The 20,841-nt window shown below is 34.8% G+C and overlaps 1 protein-coding gene across 8 annotated transcripts in view; it reads right to left on the bottom strand.

The window, feature by feature from the left end:
* Positions 1–20,841, bottom strand: part of KIAA0825 — a 473,908-nt gene that overhangs the window by 328,783 nt on the left and 124,284 nt on the right. For all 8 annotated transcript variants that reach the window (XM_078004985.1, XM_015140426.3, XM_078004982.1 and 5 more), the window contains 5 exons: positions 17,964–18,125; positions 10,146–10,240; positions 6,319–6,546; positions 4,510–4,775; positions 2,996–3,146 (listed from right to left, as the gene is read on the bottom strand). In XM_078004985.1, the coding sequence (XP_077861111.1) occupies positions 2,996–3,146; positions 4,510–4,775; positions 6,319–6,546; positions 10,146–10,240; positions 17,964–18,125 (902 nt within the window). The remainder of the gene's footprint in view (positions 1–2,995; positions 3,147–4,509; positions 4,776–6,318; positions 6,547–10,145; positions 10,241–17,963; positions 18,126–20,841) is intronic.

Raw genomic sequence — 20,841 nt, forward strand, 5'->3', positions numbered from 1 at the left:
TTTTTCTGACCTGTTTCCTTATTTGTTGTCATTTCAAAAGTATTCTGCTAGTAAACATCTGTTATTTTTGCAGACCCACTGTAATGTAAACACATGTGAGCTTTTATTTAGATTATATATCAGGAAACAAGCAGCTGGGCTTTATTATAGAAGCCACTCAATATTATCTTTGAACAGACAATTCTTTATTCTTTGACTATTGGAAAACACAAGTTCCTAAAACTGAACAGATGTCAACTACCCTAAAAGCTTAATTTTAAACATGTAATCTGAACACCCACTGTGCCATCGTGACCAGCACCTCATCAGAGAGATACAGAACTCTGACTCTCTCAAGCTGACAGTTTAGAAAATGGAAATAATGTATCTAGATCTCACTTGCTATCACAAAACATGAGCAAATATTGCTGCATATCTTGTAAATTATTTTACTATTTCTTTACTATGCTCTGCACATGGCGATAGGTTCCCTTGAGATCTCTATCCTACCCTTCACCCCCAGTCAGGCAGATATCATCTTTTTCCCTCTCAAAGCAGGCCTGCCAAAAACATACCAATTCTGTTTCACAAATCAGTTGGAATAATGGGGAGAGCAGAAGAAAGGGGTGCAGTAAGCAAGATAAAACCATGCGGTGGCTCAAGCCTGTAATCCCAGCACTTTGGGAGGCCGAGGCGGGCGGATCACAAGGTCAGGAGATCGAGACCACAGTGAAACCCCGTCTCTACTAAAAATACAAAAAATTAGCCGGGCGCGGTGGTGGGCGCCTGTAGTCCCAGCTACTCAGGAGGCTGAGGCAGGAGAATGGCGGGAACCCGGGAGGCGGAGCTTGCAGTGAGCCGAGATCGCGCCACTGCACTCCAGCCTGGGCAACAGCGTGAGACTCCGTCTCAAAAAAAAAAAAAAAAAAAAAAAACAAAAAAAAACCATGTCAGATACGCCAGTTGTCAAAACAGTTTAAAATCAGTGCTATTTTTAGAAGGTTCTTATTTTTGATACATTAAAAAAAGTATCACTTTATTTTTCTGAGAATAAATAACCACCACTAACTCTGCAATTAAATTGTAACTACTGACCATGTAAGTATATGGAAGCTACAGTACCATGTAATCACAGGGTAACTATCTCGTTATTTCTGTCTTTGAAGCTAAAGCCTTGTCATAAGATCTAAGAGCTGCATGTTACATGGTAATTTGTTGGTTTTTAAAATACTTGGTAACTTCAATAACAGGTTCTCAATGCATCCACTTATTTACACTGTACGACTCTTCTAGCTCCCAATTTGCATAAAAGGAAACATAATACCCCTATGTTGAACATATAGTGAGATGATACCTGTCCTTCATGTAAAACATCATATAAAATTGCTCATTAGTAGTACACTGACATATTGAAATAGTTTGAAACATGAGTAGGATTCATTTTCAACCACTCAGTTTACTTCAAGGCAAATAAGGAAAATATGATGCTGCCAGGAGAGGGGAAGACCAATACTTTCATTCTTATCTCAGGCTACCAGCTGCACCATACCACTTTCTCTTTCTCATTCTGCTCGCTGCTTCCATGACTGTTTGAAGTATGTCAGGTTTGGAAAACTCTATATGGATGCTCTTGCAAAGAGAAAAACTCTCTGGGAAGGGCCTCTGAATGAGAGATGAAATGGCCTTAGAAAAAGTGGAAAGTCCTTTAAGAGAGCTTCTTATTAGCCGCTCCTCTCTGTTGTAGTAACATTTATTATGATAATAACTCAGGCATAAATCAAACCACAGGAACCTCCAGTGCATGCGAGGTGACAGGAGCGATTCTGTTGAATAAAACTCCACTCTGTTTTCTCAATACTCTATAGTGATTAGGACAATCAAGAAAATGAAAGTCACAAACTTCAATCTAGAGGAAAGGGTAAAATGGAAAAGTTAATGAAACTGGGCATGGCTGTTGAAAATTTTTTAAACCCTGATTACCTTTTATTAAGATATTATAAATGTTTCACCCTGCCCTGGAATGAAGTTCGAGGAATTTCAAATATTGTGGTCTGTGCATAATCAATGAGATTTAGGTGAAGGGAAACTAATGAAGCTTGACGATGAATAATTTTAATTGATCCTGGGTTTGGTTGCACTGGGAATCATTAGGCTTCAATTTGGGATTTCAAAACATGGGCTAAATGAAAACAGGTAAGCTATAACTGATCAGATGGGTCTTTTTTTTTTTTTTTTTTTTTTTGAGATAGAGTCTAGCTCTGTCACCCAGGCTGGAGTGCAGTGGCTAGATCTCAGCTCATTGCAACCTCCGCCTCCCGGGTTCAAGTCATTCTCCTGCCTCAGCCTCCTGAGTAGCTGTAATTACAGACAGGCATGTATCACCACACCCAGCTAATTTTTTGTGTTTTTACTAGAGATGGGGTTTCACCATGTTAGCCAGGCTGGTCTCAAACCCCTGACCTCAAGTGATCTGCCCGCCTCACCCTCCCAAAGTGCTGGGATTACAGGCGTGAGCACTGCGCCCGGCCTCAGATGGGTTTTAAAGCATACTCATAAGAACATACAATGAGACGGAAAAAAATAAGTACGAAGAATAAAGCTGCTTAATAAAAGGTATTTATCAAACACATATGGAAATGTATAACAAGAAAAAAAATGCAAGGATATCCATAACTAACTGGTCCCTTTGGAAAAAATACAAGGTTGTAGCATTTTGGCATTGTTATCTCTTTGAGTTTTCATCGTGTCCCATTATATTCCGACTATACGGCACAACATTGCAGCTCAAATTAAGTTATTTTTACTTTTAAGCAGAAGGAGAGTTCTGATGTCTAATTTATTTCAGGTTTTTAAAAACAGTGTTTTTCCTAAGTATGAATTCAATATTTTAAAAATATTATCCTAACAGTCTTCGTGTATCAGTAATGCCAAGCTCATGTTTCTAATTAGCCAGAAAGCAGGTAGGCTGTAAAACATATTTGTGTAAAAAGGAGGGATAGTAAACTTAACTTCACACCTCATAAAAAGCTTTGTAGTCATCCCAGTGGTGGCTCTCAGCATCCTGTAAAATGCTTGTAGCACAAACTCTGACGCAGTAGTTCGTAACTTGAAACTGTAGAGTGTTGATGAATTCCTGATATCGTTGGACAGGCACCAGGAATATGGGTCTGTTCAGAGAGAATGATCAAAGAGACAGAGATTTAAGGCCTGTGCAGTAGGAGATAACAATCTCCAGTACTACAAATGGTTTTGATTATTAGATATCAATCATTCATTTCCTCTTAATGCTGAAGTCTGCATCCACATTCACTTTCCAAAAAGGGGGAAAAAAAAAAAAAAAAAAAAAAAGGCTGGTCTTTGTTTCGCAAGCCCTTTGAAAACGTACATCTGCTGTTCTACAAATATGCACTTCAACTTGAGACAAACTGTATTGTCAATACATCATTCAAAAATGAAAGTATTCTTTGTAAGCCTATTATTAGAGATCAGTGCATTATTTAGACATTAGGTTATTGTTATTACTAGAGAACAACATGCACTTGTCAGAACCAACTTTTATAAAGCTATCAAATGTACCACAAACACAGTCTTTATTTTTAAAAATTGTAATTTTGTAGATATCAATTATCTCATAAACTGTTTTTTAAAATTCTACAGAAATATTAAATAAAATGATTTCTGGCACATTTTGTTTATAAATTCAAGCCTGAATCACAACATCTGACTACTTATGAGAATTAAAGAAATATCAGTTATACCCTACATCAAGCCAAATTTATTCTACTTTTATCTTTAGCTATGAATATTACACTGCTTTCTTTCATAAGTAATGGACTGTAAAGGCTGGATAAAGAATATAGAATAGATTCTTGGGGTCACACAGGACTGCTACGTCTACATATTTCTTTTGCAAGCAGCCATGTTATATCTAGACAGTGTAAGGGCAACAAGAAAGGCCATGTGATAATTAATACCTGTGGTCATTTTTCTCTCTATACAGAAAACATACTGTAGTTTTAGACTACAAATACATGAAAATCAGACTGCCAGATGCTTCCTCTTCAAATATTGTACTTTATTACTAAATGGCTGTCCTGAAATATGTTTACATTGATCATTAGAATAGATTACAATGAATTTATTTTCTAAGTCCGCTCCATGAGACAACAAGTTTATTTTTCCTTTTCAGTGTGGTCAGTATAATGCACCTTACAAAACAAAAGGGTGTGTTCATTCATGTAATAACAACATGCAGAAAATAGTTGCGCTGGGTTAGGGTGCAGAAAATGCATGGGTCTTTTGAGTGTGGCTTTAGAGAGAGTACCTTTCTTACTATCTACGTATCTAGTTTAATATCTCCCATGCTCCACCTTTTTGATATTTCCTAGTTAAGACAAATGAAAATAATTCACCATGTTAATTATTACTTTCTCTTTCTCAAATCTTATTACCAAAATTTCATTCCTGTGATATACAAAGATTACACGTTTCTTCAAACATGGCCATCAACTTAATTTAAACAACACTCACTTTTTAGTAATTTCCTTCATCAAATTATCATATCGCTTGAAATGCTGGAAGACATACACTGCCGTGGAGAGGTATGTGTGCAGGTTTTTCAGGGGTGCTTTGGAAGGAACCTCCTTGGCTCTCTCTTGCAGTCTCTGCAGGACAGCTGTTGCCACTTTACAACAGGCCTCCACCAAGTTTGCTCTAATTTCCGGAAAAGAATCATCTCTGCATGCCAGAGCCAGTGGAAGCACGGTGTCAAGTTTTTCCATGATGTCAGAACAAAACTAGGGAGAAATAAATGTGGCACTGAGTTATTTGTATTCTGACAGCACCAAGTAATTTATGGACAGTGGAGCCAAATTCCTAAATAATGAATTTGGCATCAAACATAAATATAATGACACAGCTTTGTAACAATCGATTTCTCAGTTGTAGAAAGTTAAATGTTTTATGTCAAATAAGGAAATACCAAAACAATGCTTCTCTCTATATAACCTTCAAACCTTATGCTTACCAGACAGACATTATGAAAAACTCATGAACCAGCTATACATGACAGTACCTTTATCTGTAGTTAGTAGTACTCAGAAAATATGTATCCTTGATATTAATGTTTGCATTATTTTTTAAACTTATTCTAATTTTCTTTTGCTAAATTGCCATAAAGGGTTTTTTTTTTTTTTTCAAATTAAATGCCACATATAAATGTCAGTGTAATTTAAATACTCTAGAATAATCAGAAACAGTTTCATGTAGCATCTTCTTATTGGTAGGGTGTCAGCAACTTTTAGAAGTGATGAGTCTAGCCTTTCACTATTTATTATGTATCTTCTCTTTCTTAATGGCAGAAGGGAGGTGTGATGAATGGAAAAGTAAAGCCTGTCTCCACATGAGATCAGTCAACAGAGTTCCCTAGGGACTCTAGGGAACTCCTTGTTTTGGAGCCTTAGGGTGAAGTGGCAGAATAAGGAGGTCATCTTCAAAAATTCTTTTAAGAATATCCCAATCGGCCGGGTGCGGAGGCTCACGCCTGTAATTCCAGCACCTTGGGAGGCCCAGGTGGGCCGATCACAAGGTTAGGAGATAGAGACCATCCTGGCTAACACGGTGAAACCCCGTCTCTACTAAAAATACAAAAAAAATTAGCTGGGCGTGGTGGCGGGCACCTGTAGCCCCAGCTACTCGGGAGGCTGAGGCAGGAGAATGGTGTGAACCCGGGAGGCGGAGCTTGCAGTGAGCCTGGATCGCACCACTGCACTCCAGCCTGGGCGACAGAGCGAGACTCCGTCTCAAAAAAAAAAAGGAATATCCCAATCACAGGTTGCTGAACTCATTCTGGACTTAATGCCAAGTGACTGTATTTACCTCCTATTTTCTCAGTATGTTCTGTGACTTTCAAAGCACATATGGAGATGTAAGACTGATACTAATGAGATGAAAAGCTCATTAAGGTGTTAATGAAGATTTTTTTAAGTGCCCAAAGCTAGAAAAGACAGTACTTCCTTCAACCTCCTAAATTTTCCTGGAGTCATTCAAACGTATAATCAAGACAGGTGGTTTTCCCAGGGTTTCCCAGCTCCCCATGAAGTCACAGAGGCCCCTTTTTGGTTGCCTTAGATTCATGGAGCAACAAGTTAGCATCAGGTGTAAGTCCTTTTAGGCAGCAGTGGCCCATGGATACCACTGAAGAAAACTGGTACTGGGTCAAGTACCAAGTATTTGCCAAGGGACTCCACCATTTGATCTACAGGTTCTTTTTGCAATGCTTTATACTAAAATAAATCCCATCATGTCAGTCATCAGTTTGAAAGGATTTTATATACTTGCTTTTCCAATTTTCTTTGGTTGTTCCTCCTCAGGAAACATATGGCAGTCTTGCCAAACTTGCTGGACATTTACAAGGTTCATAGCATAGCTCACAGCTGAAGACCTTTCATTCTGTTCCTGTTGGAGAATTTTTGTGGAAAAACCTTCAATTTCAGTTACTATGCAGTGCGCCATGGGAAGAGACACTTCTTTAAATGCACTTCTCCAGCCAAAATCTAGTAAGGTAGCCTGAAATATAAATGTATATGAAGTCACGTTAATCTTAACTCAGCAACAAATGTTTCTATTGTTATAGATATAAAATTATTACTTTCATTCAACATGTTGAATGTATTCTTTGATATACTGTAAAAGCCATTCTTACAACATAAAAAATATTACCTAGTGAATAAAGCAATATACAAAAACATGTGCATTCTTTACACACAGTAATATACTGACATTTCATTTTAATTCATCAGTGGATTTAATAAAAAACTTTTAAAAAAATTTAATCTCTTAAATATAGTTCAATAAAGCCATCTTTACAAGAACAGAAAGCTACAGTTACTATTTATCACATAAAACAACCTTTAAATTCAATATATTTAATAAAGTCTAAATTAGATTTTTATAGTCTTTTTTATAGTTTATTGTTAACAAGTATTGCAACATAAGACAGCATTTAATATTCAACCTTTTATTTCTTTTTCACTCATAGAACTCCAGACAAGCCAAAAAATAGCAATAAGAAATAAATTTTTCAGAGAAAACACACCACTGCACTTTCTAGATTTTTACTTGCTCAGAATTTTAGTCTCTCCAGCTGCAAAGTCATAAGCAGCACTACTTTTGTTCCAAGAATGAAGAATTAAAAGAATCTACACTGTTCTGTCGTGCTGGTGGGGGGTACTTGGAAGGGAGTAGAAGCGGTTGAGGTACAGTTGAGGGGTTGATGTTTTCTTTTTTGCTTTGGTCTATGACTCATAAGGCAATATATTTATGAATGTATATTTCCTCCAGGTCTCCTAGCATTCTCTAAAGTTCAAAAGCATTATGGGTAGTAGGCTGAACCTATGCTTAAAATTAAACTTTCCTTATTTTAATGTAACTCTGTTTATAGTAATGTGCCACCTACCCCAACTTCAGAAAACCCTGAGCTCCATGTCCCTGACTGAATCACTTATTTTTCTTGATCTCAGGGGTTTTTTTGGTAGAAAAACAAGAGAGTCAAATTGTATGATTTGTATGGTCCCTTTTGTTTTAAAATTACTAAAATTATGATCATAAGCCTAATTTTCTTATATATACAACCTATTCAGCAATAATTTTTTCTGACACATACTGTACAAAGTAACAAAGGTGATTCCTTTTTTAGAGCTAAAATTGTATGATTCCATGACTCTAATCAGAAACATGGCTCTTGTTCTCATTACACTCATAACTGAATTGTAATGGAACTTTCTGAAGATTATTTGGATCTCAAGCATCAGAGGGCCTAAAACACATCTCTCTTATCTTATATTTGCATAAAATTCATCAAAAATGGGCCGGGCATGGTGGCTTATGCCAGTAATCCCAGCACTTTGGGAGGCTGAGGCAAGCAGATCACTTGCAGTCAGGAGATGGAGACCATCCTGGCTAACACGGTGAAACCCCATCTCTACTAAAAATACAAAAATTAGCCAGGCGTGGTGGCGGGCACCTGTAGTCCCAGCTACTTGGGAGGCTGAGACAGGAAAATCGCTTGAACCTGGGAGGTGGAGGTTGCAGTGAGCCGAGATCATGCCACTGCACTCCAGCCTGGGCGACAGAGCGAGACTCCATCTCAAAAAAAAAAAAATTAATCAAAAATTGAATCTACTCAACTGATACAATCTTCTTTCTTATAAGAGAACTTGGAAGTGGCATAGGTATAGCCCTGTGCTATAACAGTAATTCCTTGGGACACATTTATGAAAAAAATGTAAAAATAAAACTACCTCCATGAAAATTCAAACAAAAAATGTCTGATTTTTGTTTTCCCCATCACGGCATGTCTATTTACTAAAGTCATTCATTTATTCATTCAAGCAAATATGTCCTGGTGGAAATGTTATTAATTGTCATGGCTGCATTAAATTTTTAAAAATTTTTTGTGCAGTAAAAGTTACCTTTGCTCATGATAATGTATATGTAATTATAATATGTTGGCCTATCTGAATTCTCTTTTCAAAATATAGAAAAACAAGTTATATTAACAGCTGCTCTTAAAAAGAAAACTGAAGCCGGGCATGATGGCTCACGACTATAATCCCAGCACTTTGGGAGGCCGAGGCAGGCAGATCACCTGAGGTCAGGAGTTCGAGACCAACCTGGCCAACATGATGAAACCTTATCTCTACTGAAAATATAAAAAATTAGCTGGGCGTTGTTGTGGGCGCCTGTAATCCCAGCTACTTGGGAGGGTGAGACAAGAGAATCACTTGAACTTGGGAGGCAGAGATTGCAGTGAGCTGAGATTGTGCCACTTCACTCCAGCATAGGTGACAGAATGATACTATGTCTCAAAAAGAAAAAAAAAAAAAGAAAACTGAAAACCTTTACTTATTCAAACCTCCAATAGTTTATTTGTTCTTATGAAATATAGTTTGCTTACTTCTACTCTTCTCATCTGATATTTGGCATCATACATATTCCACTTAGACTAGAGAACACTTACTAGTTGTTCCAAGAAAAAAGAGAATCACATGGTTTTCTCTTCTATGCAAAAAGTAGATAATCTGTTGAATCTCTATTTCTATTATTTACTGCTAATTTCTTAGTACTGATTTTGATTTTTGGTTAAAGTATAATATATAACTTAGGATTTTCCCAATTATTTCTCTTGCTTTATAGGCCAAAACTGTTAAAACTATATGTTGTTTTGTCTCTTTAAATATTTACCTAGTGTATCAGTAAGGGTCCATTTGAAAAACAGAAACCACTCAAGATTTTTCAAAAGGAAGAATTTTAATGTAGGGTTTTGGTTACCTACATGATGGAAGATTTGAGAAGTCAAACATGGACTGTGAAGCAGGCCAGATATTAATAGAGCAGGAGGCCACAACCACCCCTAGGGCTGGAGGAATGAAGAAAAGGGACTAAGTTATGGGAGAGTAGCTCCTGGCTACCAGTCGAAGCTAAAGCCCAAGCAGACCTGCCAGGTGGAACTGAAGTCATGCAGGGCAGGCTGCATGGTAGGAGCAGGGCTCAGGGTGGATATAAAGGTATCACAGCCATTATCAGAAATGCTCCTTAAGACAGAGAGAGGAGAAGAAACGCTCTGGTTTCTCTGCAACTCCTACCCTCCGTCAATGCCTTCCATGAGGTCTTTCATCAATGCCTTTAATTGACTAACCCATCCCAGAATCTGAAAGCAAAGGGGCCTGGAATGTGTAATTCTCTGCAATCTAGAGCAGAGCAAAGAAAACAGGTTTTGGGAACAATCACAGGATGGGGATCATAAATATGAGGCCAGTTCAGATGATTGTTTCCTTTTCCTTTTTAATCTCCATTTGCTCACGTTTCAACAATTATCTATAGCCTACATCCTCTAAGTGCAGACTCTGAGTCAGGATAAGAACAAAAGATCTCTTGACTTCCATCTCTCTATTCCTCCCATGGAATAGATTTTACAAGAAGACAGCATCCCCACTAAATTGAATTTTCATCGAAAACTTATATGCCAATTTTCAATCCAAAATTGAAAAATTATTTTTTGTAGCAAAGGGTAAAACTCAAGACATTTTGCTTCATAATGGATTCACAGGCATCTCATGATGATTTTATATGTGAATTATAAAACACTTTTTTTTTCCTTCACTTACCTCTTTTCCTGGTAGCAATTGCTCTGAAGGAATATTGGTTTCGTTTGCTCTAGGTTTTTCTATTACAAGTTCTCTATTGGATTTCTCCAACATTCCTAAGCAATAGAAAAGAAAACAAACACACTAATATATATTGTTTAAAAGGCATATTAGATGTGATTTATAAATTCAGGTAAATATTAATTGGTAGAAAAGCTCTATCCACAGTACATACATACATATACACATCCACAAATAATAATATATAGAGAATACAGTCAGAAAGATGCAGGCTGATGTCACCATTACAATAATGATAGAATCAAGATAGATAGAGTCCTTTTCCCATATACAACTTGATGAAATCTACATCCCAATTACATTCCTGTTTGATGTACATAAACATATAATCTTCAAAATAAATATTTTTGTCATTAATTTATTTTCATGTTGATAATGTAAGAGGACAAAATAAATATTATTTCCTTGTTCATTTAAAAAGTTAATTCTAAAGTACTACATTTTAAAACTGTTGGTATTTCCTAGCATGTAAACTTCAAACAAAGAAGAAAAATACATAGATGAACATCAGCATAACAAGAAAAATTATACCCTTAAGCATATCAATGATTCATTTAAAAAACACAAACACTGAGACAGGCATAAAATAATCCCTAGCGAGGCGGAGCTTGCAGTGAGCTGAGATCCGGCCACTGCACCCCAACCTGGGCGACAGAGCGAGACTCCGTCTCAAAAGAAAAGAAAAAAAATTCCTAGCTCCAAAAATGGAAATATTTCCACAACTTTTGTTTTTTACAATTAAGAAACTCTTTTTTTATAATTAAGCAACTCTTTTCTATGGGGAAAAAAATCTGATCTATAAAAATGTAATAAATAACTACTCCAAAAATAAATCTTTCTACTTTTGCATTAAGATTAGATTAATGATAATTTGATTCAATATGAATAATTTAATGTTTACCCTTTTTTTGGCTTAGACATGGTATATGATGATGAATTCTATGTTATGATCTAACTTTTCTTTTTTTTCCCCACGATTTACCAAGAATCAATTTCTTTATGCCTGGGCAAAGCAAATTTCAAAATCTAACTGACTTTATCAGTAGGGACTTTGACCAATAGAGTCATCTAGTAGATGCATGTTTTCCTAAATGTGGTTCTATGAACTTAATTGTCATTGATTTCTAAGGAGTACAATTGATGAAATAAAAGCGTTTTGTTCTGATGTTAATTTCAACCATCTTGGGCATAAAGTGTATTAAAGGTAAAAAATCCATTTGGTTGGCACTAACATCATTATTTTGGGAAATTTTATCAGAGTTTATATATTCTGAGGAAAAGTTTTCATCAACTCTGGTATTTCTTAATCATCTTTGGATTAATGAACACTCTTAGAACATGATTAAAGTGACAGAACACTGCATGCAAAAATGCATAATATGACTGTATGGCAGGCACATGTGCATTACACACACACACACACACACACAGACACACACACACTATTGGGGATTCCCAGGCCCTCTTGTAAATCTCATTAATTAATCCAATGGGCCCATGGACTGCAGTTTAAGAATTCTGTTCCATTTCTCAAGACACATCACAACATAGAGAAGGTTTTAGACTCAAACAGTGTTATACCATTTAACTTAAAATGCTTTTTTATGGCTTGCATTTTATGATGTATTTTCAAAAAGACGGTGTTACAAATAAGGAGCACTTCTAATTGAAATAAAATCCAGATTAGTCAAAAAATTTTAAATGAAGAAAAATGAAACTATAAGCCCATTAAAAAAAATATGGAATTTTTTTTAAAAAGATCCACATAGAGAAGACCTTTCAGGACACAAAATACAGAAACCATAAAGTAAGTCTGCACAACAAAAATACCATCAACTGTCAAAGTAGATATGACAAGCTGACTTGCCAATCTTTCTCAAAATGTCCACTTTCTGAAAATTAATAGTTTATTTTTTAGCGAAGTTTTCAGTTTACAAAAAAATTGAGCAGAAAGTACAGAAAGTTCTCATATACTTCCTCCCTGCCCTCAGTTTCCTCTACTGTTAACATCTTGCAATATATGGTATATTTGTGACAGCTGATGAACAAATGTAAAAATATTATTAACTAAGTCCACAGTTTACATTATAGTTCACTCTTTGTGTTGTGCAATTCTATGGGTTTTGCCAAATGTATAATGTCATGTACCCCCCATTACTCTGTCACACAGAATAGTTTCCATGCTTTAAAAATCCCCTTTACACCATTTATCCATCCCTCCTTCCCATACCCTCACCCTGGTACCCACTAATCTGCTTACTGTCTTTATAGTTTTGCCTTTTTCAAAATGTGATATAGTTGGAATCATACCGTATGTAGCCTTTTCACATTGGCTTCTTTTGCTTAGTGATATGCATTTAAGGTTCCTCCATGTCTTTTCATGGCTTGACATCTCATTTCTTTTTATCGATGAATAGTATTTCATTGTATTGATATACCACAGTTTGTTTATATATTTACCTAATGAAGAACATTTTAGCTGCTTCCAAGTTTTGGCAGTTAGGAATAAAGCTGCTATAAACATTCCTGTGCAGGTTTTTATACGGACGTAAGTTTTCAACTCATTTGGATAAATCCCTATGAGTGCAATTGCTGGATTGTATGGTAAAACTATGTTTAGCTTTGTAAGATACTGCCAAACTGTCTTCAAAAGAGCCTGTACCATTTTGCATTCCTAACAGCAATGAATGAGAGTTGTTCTACATCCTTGCCAGAATTTGGTGTTGTACGTGTTTTGGATTTTAGCCATTCTAATAGGTGTGTAGTGTCATCTTGTTTTAATTTGCATTTTCCTAATGACATGATGTTGAGCATCTTTTCATATGCTTATTTGCCATCTGTATATCCTCTTTGGTGAGGTGTCTGTTGAGATCTTTTATGAATTATTAAATTGGGTTGTTTGTTTTCTTGTTGAATTTTAAGAGTTCTTTGTATACTTTGGATACAAGTTCTTTATCATATATGTGTTTTGCAAATAGTTTTTTCTTAGTTCATGGCTTATCTTTTCATCCTCTTTATGATCATGCCTATTTATTTAGCAATTCTACTTTTGAAATTTACCATCCAGATATAGTTGTGTACATATAAGAAATAGTTAAGGAAATTTGCCATATCATGTTTTGTGGTAGCAAATGAAGAGGGAAAAAAATCCTAACTGTCCATCAATGAATAACTGCTTAAATTATGCACCAATGGAAAACTATTCCTCTAGTAGAAATAACGAGGTGTTTCTACATTTTCTAAATTGTTATAAAAGAGTACATTTACATAGTATGATAAGATTTTGAGTTATTTTTAACATGGCAATATATATGAAGTAGTTACTCTTTCATCCCATTCAAAAGTTCTGTTTTTTAAAAAAGAAAAAATAATAAAGATCAAGTTGTTAATGACAAGAAGGGACAACAGTTGGATTCTTAACGTCACTTTACTTTTCTATAGATAGCTCATGTAAAAGGTATTTACTCTGGAAAAATAATACTAGATTGAAATATAAGCTTTGGAGATCTGTTTCTGGAAGTAACTGTCTGCTATTGTGTAGCTAGAGTTTAAGACTTACAGAAAAAGTTAATTATCTTGTTTTTATCATTTCACTTCCAAATACATTATGTTTATTCACTCAAAGTAATGTGCTCAGATGTTTATACAAACCATCTGCCTATATTCAAGATGACTAAGGAAAAAAAGAAACTTTCCAGACTTCTCTTGCTGGTGAGCAATTCTATGGTAAGATATAGAAAATGAATTATCAAGCAATTATGATAGCCTTTAAAATATAATCCCCCTGCCCCAAATTAAAATGGTTTTAAAAAAACTTAATTCTGTACAGGGAAGCAAAAGTTATCATCTTTAGGTAGGATTACTAACATGGGATCTACACTAATATGATATCTTCTGGATTTAACAAATTGTGGCATTTTTACATTTGTTTGGAATTCAAAATGGTCAATTTTGAAATTTGGCAATGTAAAACTCTATGAACTCTAAACATTTGATGAATTGTTTCATATATTTTAAAAATGTATTTAAAATCTATATACTTATTATCATTGTCTAGAGAAGGTAGCCCACTTTCGGCTCATCACTGTAAAATATAGTTATTTGCATGCAGTCAATACTGGTTTCTTTAAAAGCATGCCTAGATTAAGAACCTCAGAAGAGTGCAGAGGGTCACAAGAATGCCAGCTGCTCAACAGCTTCCCCTACAGAGTTCTCTGTGGTTCATTTTACACTTCTGGTTAGTTTCTACACTGCCGCTTTCTTTCACAGAGAGTAGAGGTTGGCAGTACTTCCCTGTGACATCCACTTTCACACCCAAATTGGTCTTCATAGGTTCCCATTGTGTGCACTACAAAGCAACTTGCCTTGTTGGCAGCTCTAAGTGGGAACTACAAGTCTTTCTTTTCTTCACTGTTCTTTTTCTGGCTCACAAGCAACCTCCCACCAAAAGCTGAATCTGTAGAAGAGACTACATCCAAGAGATAATACCATGAAAAAGTATGAAGAGAAACCCAGGTGGCCACCTTGCAAATTTCCAATGTGGAAGCCTTCGACCTCTCTGCCCAAGAAACAGCTAAAGTCCTAGTGTAATGAGCTTTACAAACCCTAGGAGCCTCTTTACCTTAACTACATACGCCTCCCTAATACAATCCCTTAACCATCTAGCTAAGGAACTCTTAGAAGCCATTTGACCCCTCTTAAGACCCCCTAAGAGTACAAACAATCTTTCAGAAGATCTGAAATCTTTGATTCTTCTGAGACAAACCCTAAGTGTTCTTCTTACATCCAATTGAAGCAGCCATTGCTCTTTGTCATTGCTGGGGCTAAAGAAAAATGAGGGCCAAGAAGCCTCCTGGTTTAGATAAATCTCAGATGCCACCTTTGGAAAAATTGAGGAATTGCCCAAAGAACAACTTTATTCCACAGAAGCATTAGAAATGCCCCATAAATCAAATCCACAGCCACTCCATAAGATATCATCACCAAATACAGTAAGGCACCACAGCAGTCAAATAATGTCCTATCATTTTTTGAAGTGACAAAAATAGAAAACCATCAAATCATGACCAAACAAAAGCAAATAATGACAAAATATCTTTTCTTTCTCAGAAAATATTTATTGTATCTCTACAAAATCTCTTGTCTACAATCAAATTAGTGAGAGAACAGCCAATTTGGCTAAGTCTACAATATAATAGTAAACATCAAAGTAAAAAGTAAAATATTTGGTTAATCATTTTTATAGTTTCTCTATGTGATGTTAAGTGTCTGGACATTTTTTAAAAATGTGCACAATGAAAAAAAAAACTCACTTTTCATCTGTTCATATGTTTGGGTTACATAGACATCATAGGCAACTCTTTCCAAGATCTTTATTAGCAAAATATGCTCCAATCAAAATAAACACACAGGAAACCAAATGACTTCCGCTCTTCCCCCCCCCCCCCCCATTCTCTTCCTTACAAGATTTCTAAGCAAAACTATTGGGAAATACCCAATAGTTAAGATATAGTTGGCTTCCTTAATCATCCATTTCAAGGAGTCTTTTCCTTCCTGATTTAAGAAACCAGTGCTTTTGATAAGAATTGATTAACTTGGATACACTGAATAAAACATTTAAGATTTTTCTTGACAATTTCCCTCAAGATCATTCTTCTCAGGAATCCATTTACATAAAGCTGTGTCAGATTAAATCAATCTTGGCTTTGCGGCCAAAAAAATATGAATTTCAACAAAGAAGACTACATATATCACAAGGAGACGTTCTAGTACTTAGACACTTCTTATACTTGCCCCTTGAAATTCCTTCTACATCCTGTGTTTGATAATCCACAAATGTGTTCACATAGTCCACTATTATTAACACGATATTGAAGTTGCTTTTATCCGCCTTACTGCTTATAAGATGGCATATTTACAACAGTATATTGTGACAAATGACATATTTGCTCTGTTGACTTTATTCAAGAATGGTAACCATTGCTCTCAAACATCCAGCATTTGCAAGTTTCCACATTGCCTGATATTAATCTAATGGAGTTGAATCACCGTTTTCAAAATTGTTCTTCTTTTCTCTAAAATCAGCATGCTAAATCTGTGCTTCAATTCTTGGCCATTTCAGTGTTATATCTTTATAATACCTCCTAACACAATTCTAATTTTGAATTTATGCTGACTTTAAGAAGAATAAAGTTCACAAAACTGACTTAATTCCCAAGGGTCTAGCCTAGGACTAACACAAGATCATTCAAAATGGGGAGAAGCCTAGATGTTTTGAAGTTCATTCTGTTTCTTGATCCATACCTCAGAAAAGATCTGTTAGAGATATAGATGACAGATGATAAATCTTAGCCAGGCATAGTGGATGAGCACCAACTCCAATGTCAACTGTTCCAGGAACTAATATGTCAGTCAATAATGAGGATATCATATTTCTCTATTCAGATCTCTGTTTGACCTCACAGTCAAACTCTATCTAAAAGATGTTTTAAGGGACACATTCTCTCCTAATGAAATCTACTTTTTCATTCTCTATTTTAATTAATACTCATATTTTCTGACTTGCATTTTTATTATTTTCCCCTTGGTTTTTTTTTTGGGGGGGGTTGGCTTCAGAAATCTATAGTCCATTTTTATTTTTTCTTCAAATTATCTCCAACTTTGAAAAAGTAATCTATGTTATTTAATTTATAATACAACAGTGTTACCAAAATTTCACCCGAAACAAAGAAGGCCAGTAAACTATGCTTAATGTAAAACAAAATTTCCAACCCTATAACTTTTCTGACATTATTTACATGGGCAAAGTAAGTAAAGGAATACAAGAGTAAACATGTTGAGTGACAATAATTTTACCAAGAGATCGGTTTTGGGTATTAAATTTTTCAGACTAATTGTTAATCACTTGCTTCCTTCACTTTTTTTTGCAGATGCAGCAAATATATATATTTACACTCCCTAGAATGGCATATGGCATCATGTAAAGGAGAACTTTGTATATTTCATCCTGAGGAAAATGAAAATTTTTATAAATATAGATATGATAACAGAGAAGACACTTCATCCATTATGCCTTTGAATTTTACCTTTAATGTTAATATTATTCCGTACACATGGCATGGCTTCTTTCAAAGGGATTTTTGTTAAGACTAAAAACAACATATTCCATAATCATAATTACTATTTTAACAACTCACATTTATTGAGCATTTATGATATACTAGACATTCCCTTAGGTATTTTATTTTCACTGTCATTTAATTCTCACAACCCTACATAACATTATAACATATTGAAATCTGAAGCATCTAATCCTGAAAGAAAACAAAGAGAAAATTAATGTAGCCCTATATCATTATTTTGAAGATGAGAAAATTCATGTCTAAGGAGACTAACTGTTCTGCTCAAGATCATCTGGGTCCTAGGAGCAAAAGAAAAGATACTAGACCACCCAGTCTGCTTACTCTTTCCAAATGCTAGTTGTGTTTCTTTGAAAAGAAAAATTGATCTAATTTTAGCTAAAAATCATCCAGAAGTGACGTATGATGCTTTGTCAGTTAGAATTAAGAAACTTGCCAAGCACGAAGGATAAAAATGTGTGCATTTTTATATATAATGCATGGTGTGCATTATACTGAATGCTTATTAAGAATTCTTTCACGTGTTTTTTTTTCAAGTAATCGTTTTCATTCAAAGCAGCAGGAAGCAAAAACACAGAGAAATTATAGATTTACAAATTTAAACAAAAGAGGATATTACCTGAAGTATTTCTGGTTATCTTGAGTGATAAAAGTATTTCTTCAAACAATTCTTGAACACCTTTTTCCAGTTTCATAAAGGATTTTATGAGCTGCGATAGGAATTCGACTTTGTCTAAAGGGAGAGAGAAGTTTCTTCCTTTCTGTGGGCATTCAGGAGTAACTGTGAAAAGAAAAGATCAAGACTGTCATACCTTTTATTTATCTTCTTAGTAAATATTAGAACGATCTGTGTGATTCCATAAACCATCTAAAAACTAACAAGTTCCTCCATAATTAAACCAAGTTAGTTCATTAAGAAATACATATAAAATCTCCTAGGAGTATCTTTTCTTCTGGGAAGCTGGAGATGAATATTCTGTTTGAGGCAAATATAGCAATTAAATAATTAGATTGATTCTCAGAGTTATAAATAGAAATTTGATTTCTTGTAAAATCACATCTTATGCAATTCTGCTTTTTTTTTTTTTTTTAGTCTGGCATATAACTTAAACCTAATGACAAGGAAATATTACACAAACCCAAATTGAGGGACAGTCTACAAAATAACTGGTCTGCACTTTTCAAAAGTGCCATGTGAGGAAGTACAAAAGCCAGGAAATGACTTAGTCTAAAGGAGTCTAAATAGACATTAAGTAAAACTGAAATTAATACATAATCAGCATTTTTGGATATAAAAGACATTCGTGGGATAATTTGGTGAAATCTGACTGAAGTCTACTATCCAATGCTATTACTATATGACTTAAACTTCCCAATTTATATAGCTGTATTGTGGTTTTGCAAGAGAATGTCTTTGTTTTTAGGAAATACACACTGAAATACGTAAGAGTGTCTGCAGACTATTTTCAGTTCAAGAAAAAATAAAATTTTTCAAAGAAGGAGAGAGAGAGAAAGCAAAAGTCGAAATGTGGTCAGATATTAACATTTGGGAAATTTGAATGTAAAGGAATTCTTTGTATTATCCTGGCAACCTTTTTGTAAGTCTGAAATTAAAATAAACATATTACAAAACACTGTATTAAAGATACGTTCTTTAAGACCTTATAAGTGTTGCTCCTATCATTAAAAAAAAGCAGATTAAGGTAGCTATTGAATATAGACTACATAATTCACAAAGTCATGTTTAAAAATAACTTCTGTCTAAATAATTGTGATATCTATTATTTGCATAAGAATAATACAACTTAAAGGATTTTTTTTTGCCCTCTTATAATTATGCTACTAGTAAAGTCATACTATCATTTTAACATGATAGTAAAATCCCTTTATACTCTTTAAGAGTATGGAGAATAATTCACTTATTTCGTGTTCTTAACTCCAATTTGTTGCTTTCATTTTAGATTACATCACTAAATGGTCTTTCTGACCAAGTTTTAAAGGATTTAAAAGAATCCTTTCTTTATTAATGCCTTTTCTTACAACATATTTAAGAAATAGCTTGAAGCTTAATTATAAATTGGAAAATTTGTAAACCTACAAACTTAGCACAAAATGCCTTCAGAGACAAAATACAAGTGCTATTCAAAAACTGTATAGGGTCTGGCAATTCCATGGGAAAAAAAGATTACCTTCATCACATGGATGTAGAAGGAAGATTCCAGAACTCTAACAATTTTATGGCTAATCCACTTCACTTCAGTGAAACTTTAAAATGTTAGCATCAAACTTGTAGTCCTATAACAGTCTTTCACTGAGGACCAAAAATGTCACGGTCTCTTTGCCGGTAATATGAGAAAGAGCTGTCTACCAACTTAGACTGTAAAATTTAGCACTGTTCTGAAACAGTAATAAGGTTTTAAAAAATCTGCAAGTAAATACAAAAACTCTGTTTCGTCTCTAAGTTGACATTAGCCCAATATACATGAAAATCTAACTCGCATCTACTGTTCTTCTATAGGCATACTAGAGAATACAAGTATGTACAGGCAGAATATACAACTAAGGCTTTGCCAGAAATATTATGCCCCCAAATGAAAACAGAATAAATATATTATGTTTTATTTAGTTGGTACCATTTGGTCTATTTGACTTATCTTAAGCTTTTCTCATGTAGATGAATGGATAGTTTAACCTTCTAAACCTTAAATTTCCTTTTGGACCTAAAATGTTTATAAACTAAATTTTCAAAGGCTTTAAGAATCCTTCCTAATTCTTTATTAGGAAAGGGCACTCAATAGCTTCACTAGAAATTAAGCATATTTAAGAAGCCTTTATCTGGCTCAATTCCAAATTGGAAGTCTTATGAATGTTTATAAAGTAAGCAAAGAAGCACCCGAAGAAGAATCTTTAAGAGTCAAAATTATATAAGAGTGCTTGCTACTTGCTGACAATTATGCAAGGTCTGAGGATTCTACATGAAGAGGTCTTACTTTCATGACCTGGATTTAGAAGAATCTTGTATTCCAGGAATATAACAATAGTGAAAGGTAAATCTTATTTCAATTCAGTGAATCTTTATAACTAAATAATGTAAGAGGACAGAATAAAATAGATGACCTAAATCTAATCTTTTTTTGTCCCAAAGAACCAATGATTATGGTAGCGATCCATTAATTAGTAGCCCTTATTTCCTATTACTATCAGCTCAGTGTTCTCCCAAGGGGTATTGTACGGGTTCTTAATTTATGGGGAAAATAATTCTGTGATAAATTCATTTTGTGAAAGGCCAATTAAAGCAAAATTAAACACAAAGGACGAAGTAGCATTTCCCAAACTTATTTGACTTATTTTACCTCACAGTAGCTCATAGGACTAGTGTCCTAATCATCACACCTTAACTCATGATTTCTATCTACCTAAGCACATGTTTCTCTGTCCCTTAAACTCTTCGTTGTTAACAAAATCAGGAAAGAGTTTCTCCCAGCAGAAATTCCTTT

The sequence above is a fragment of the Macaca mulatta genome, chromosome 6 (assembly GCF_049350105.2).
Source record: "Macaca mulatta isolate MMU2019108-1 chromosome 6, T2T-MMU8v2.0, whole genome shotgun sequence".
Taxonomy (NCBI): domain Eukaryota; kingdom Metazoa; phylum Chordata; class Mammalia; order Primates; family Cercopithecidae; genus Macaca; species Macaca mulatta.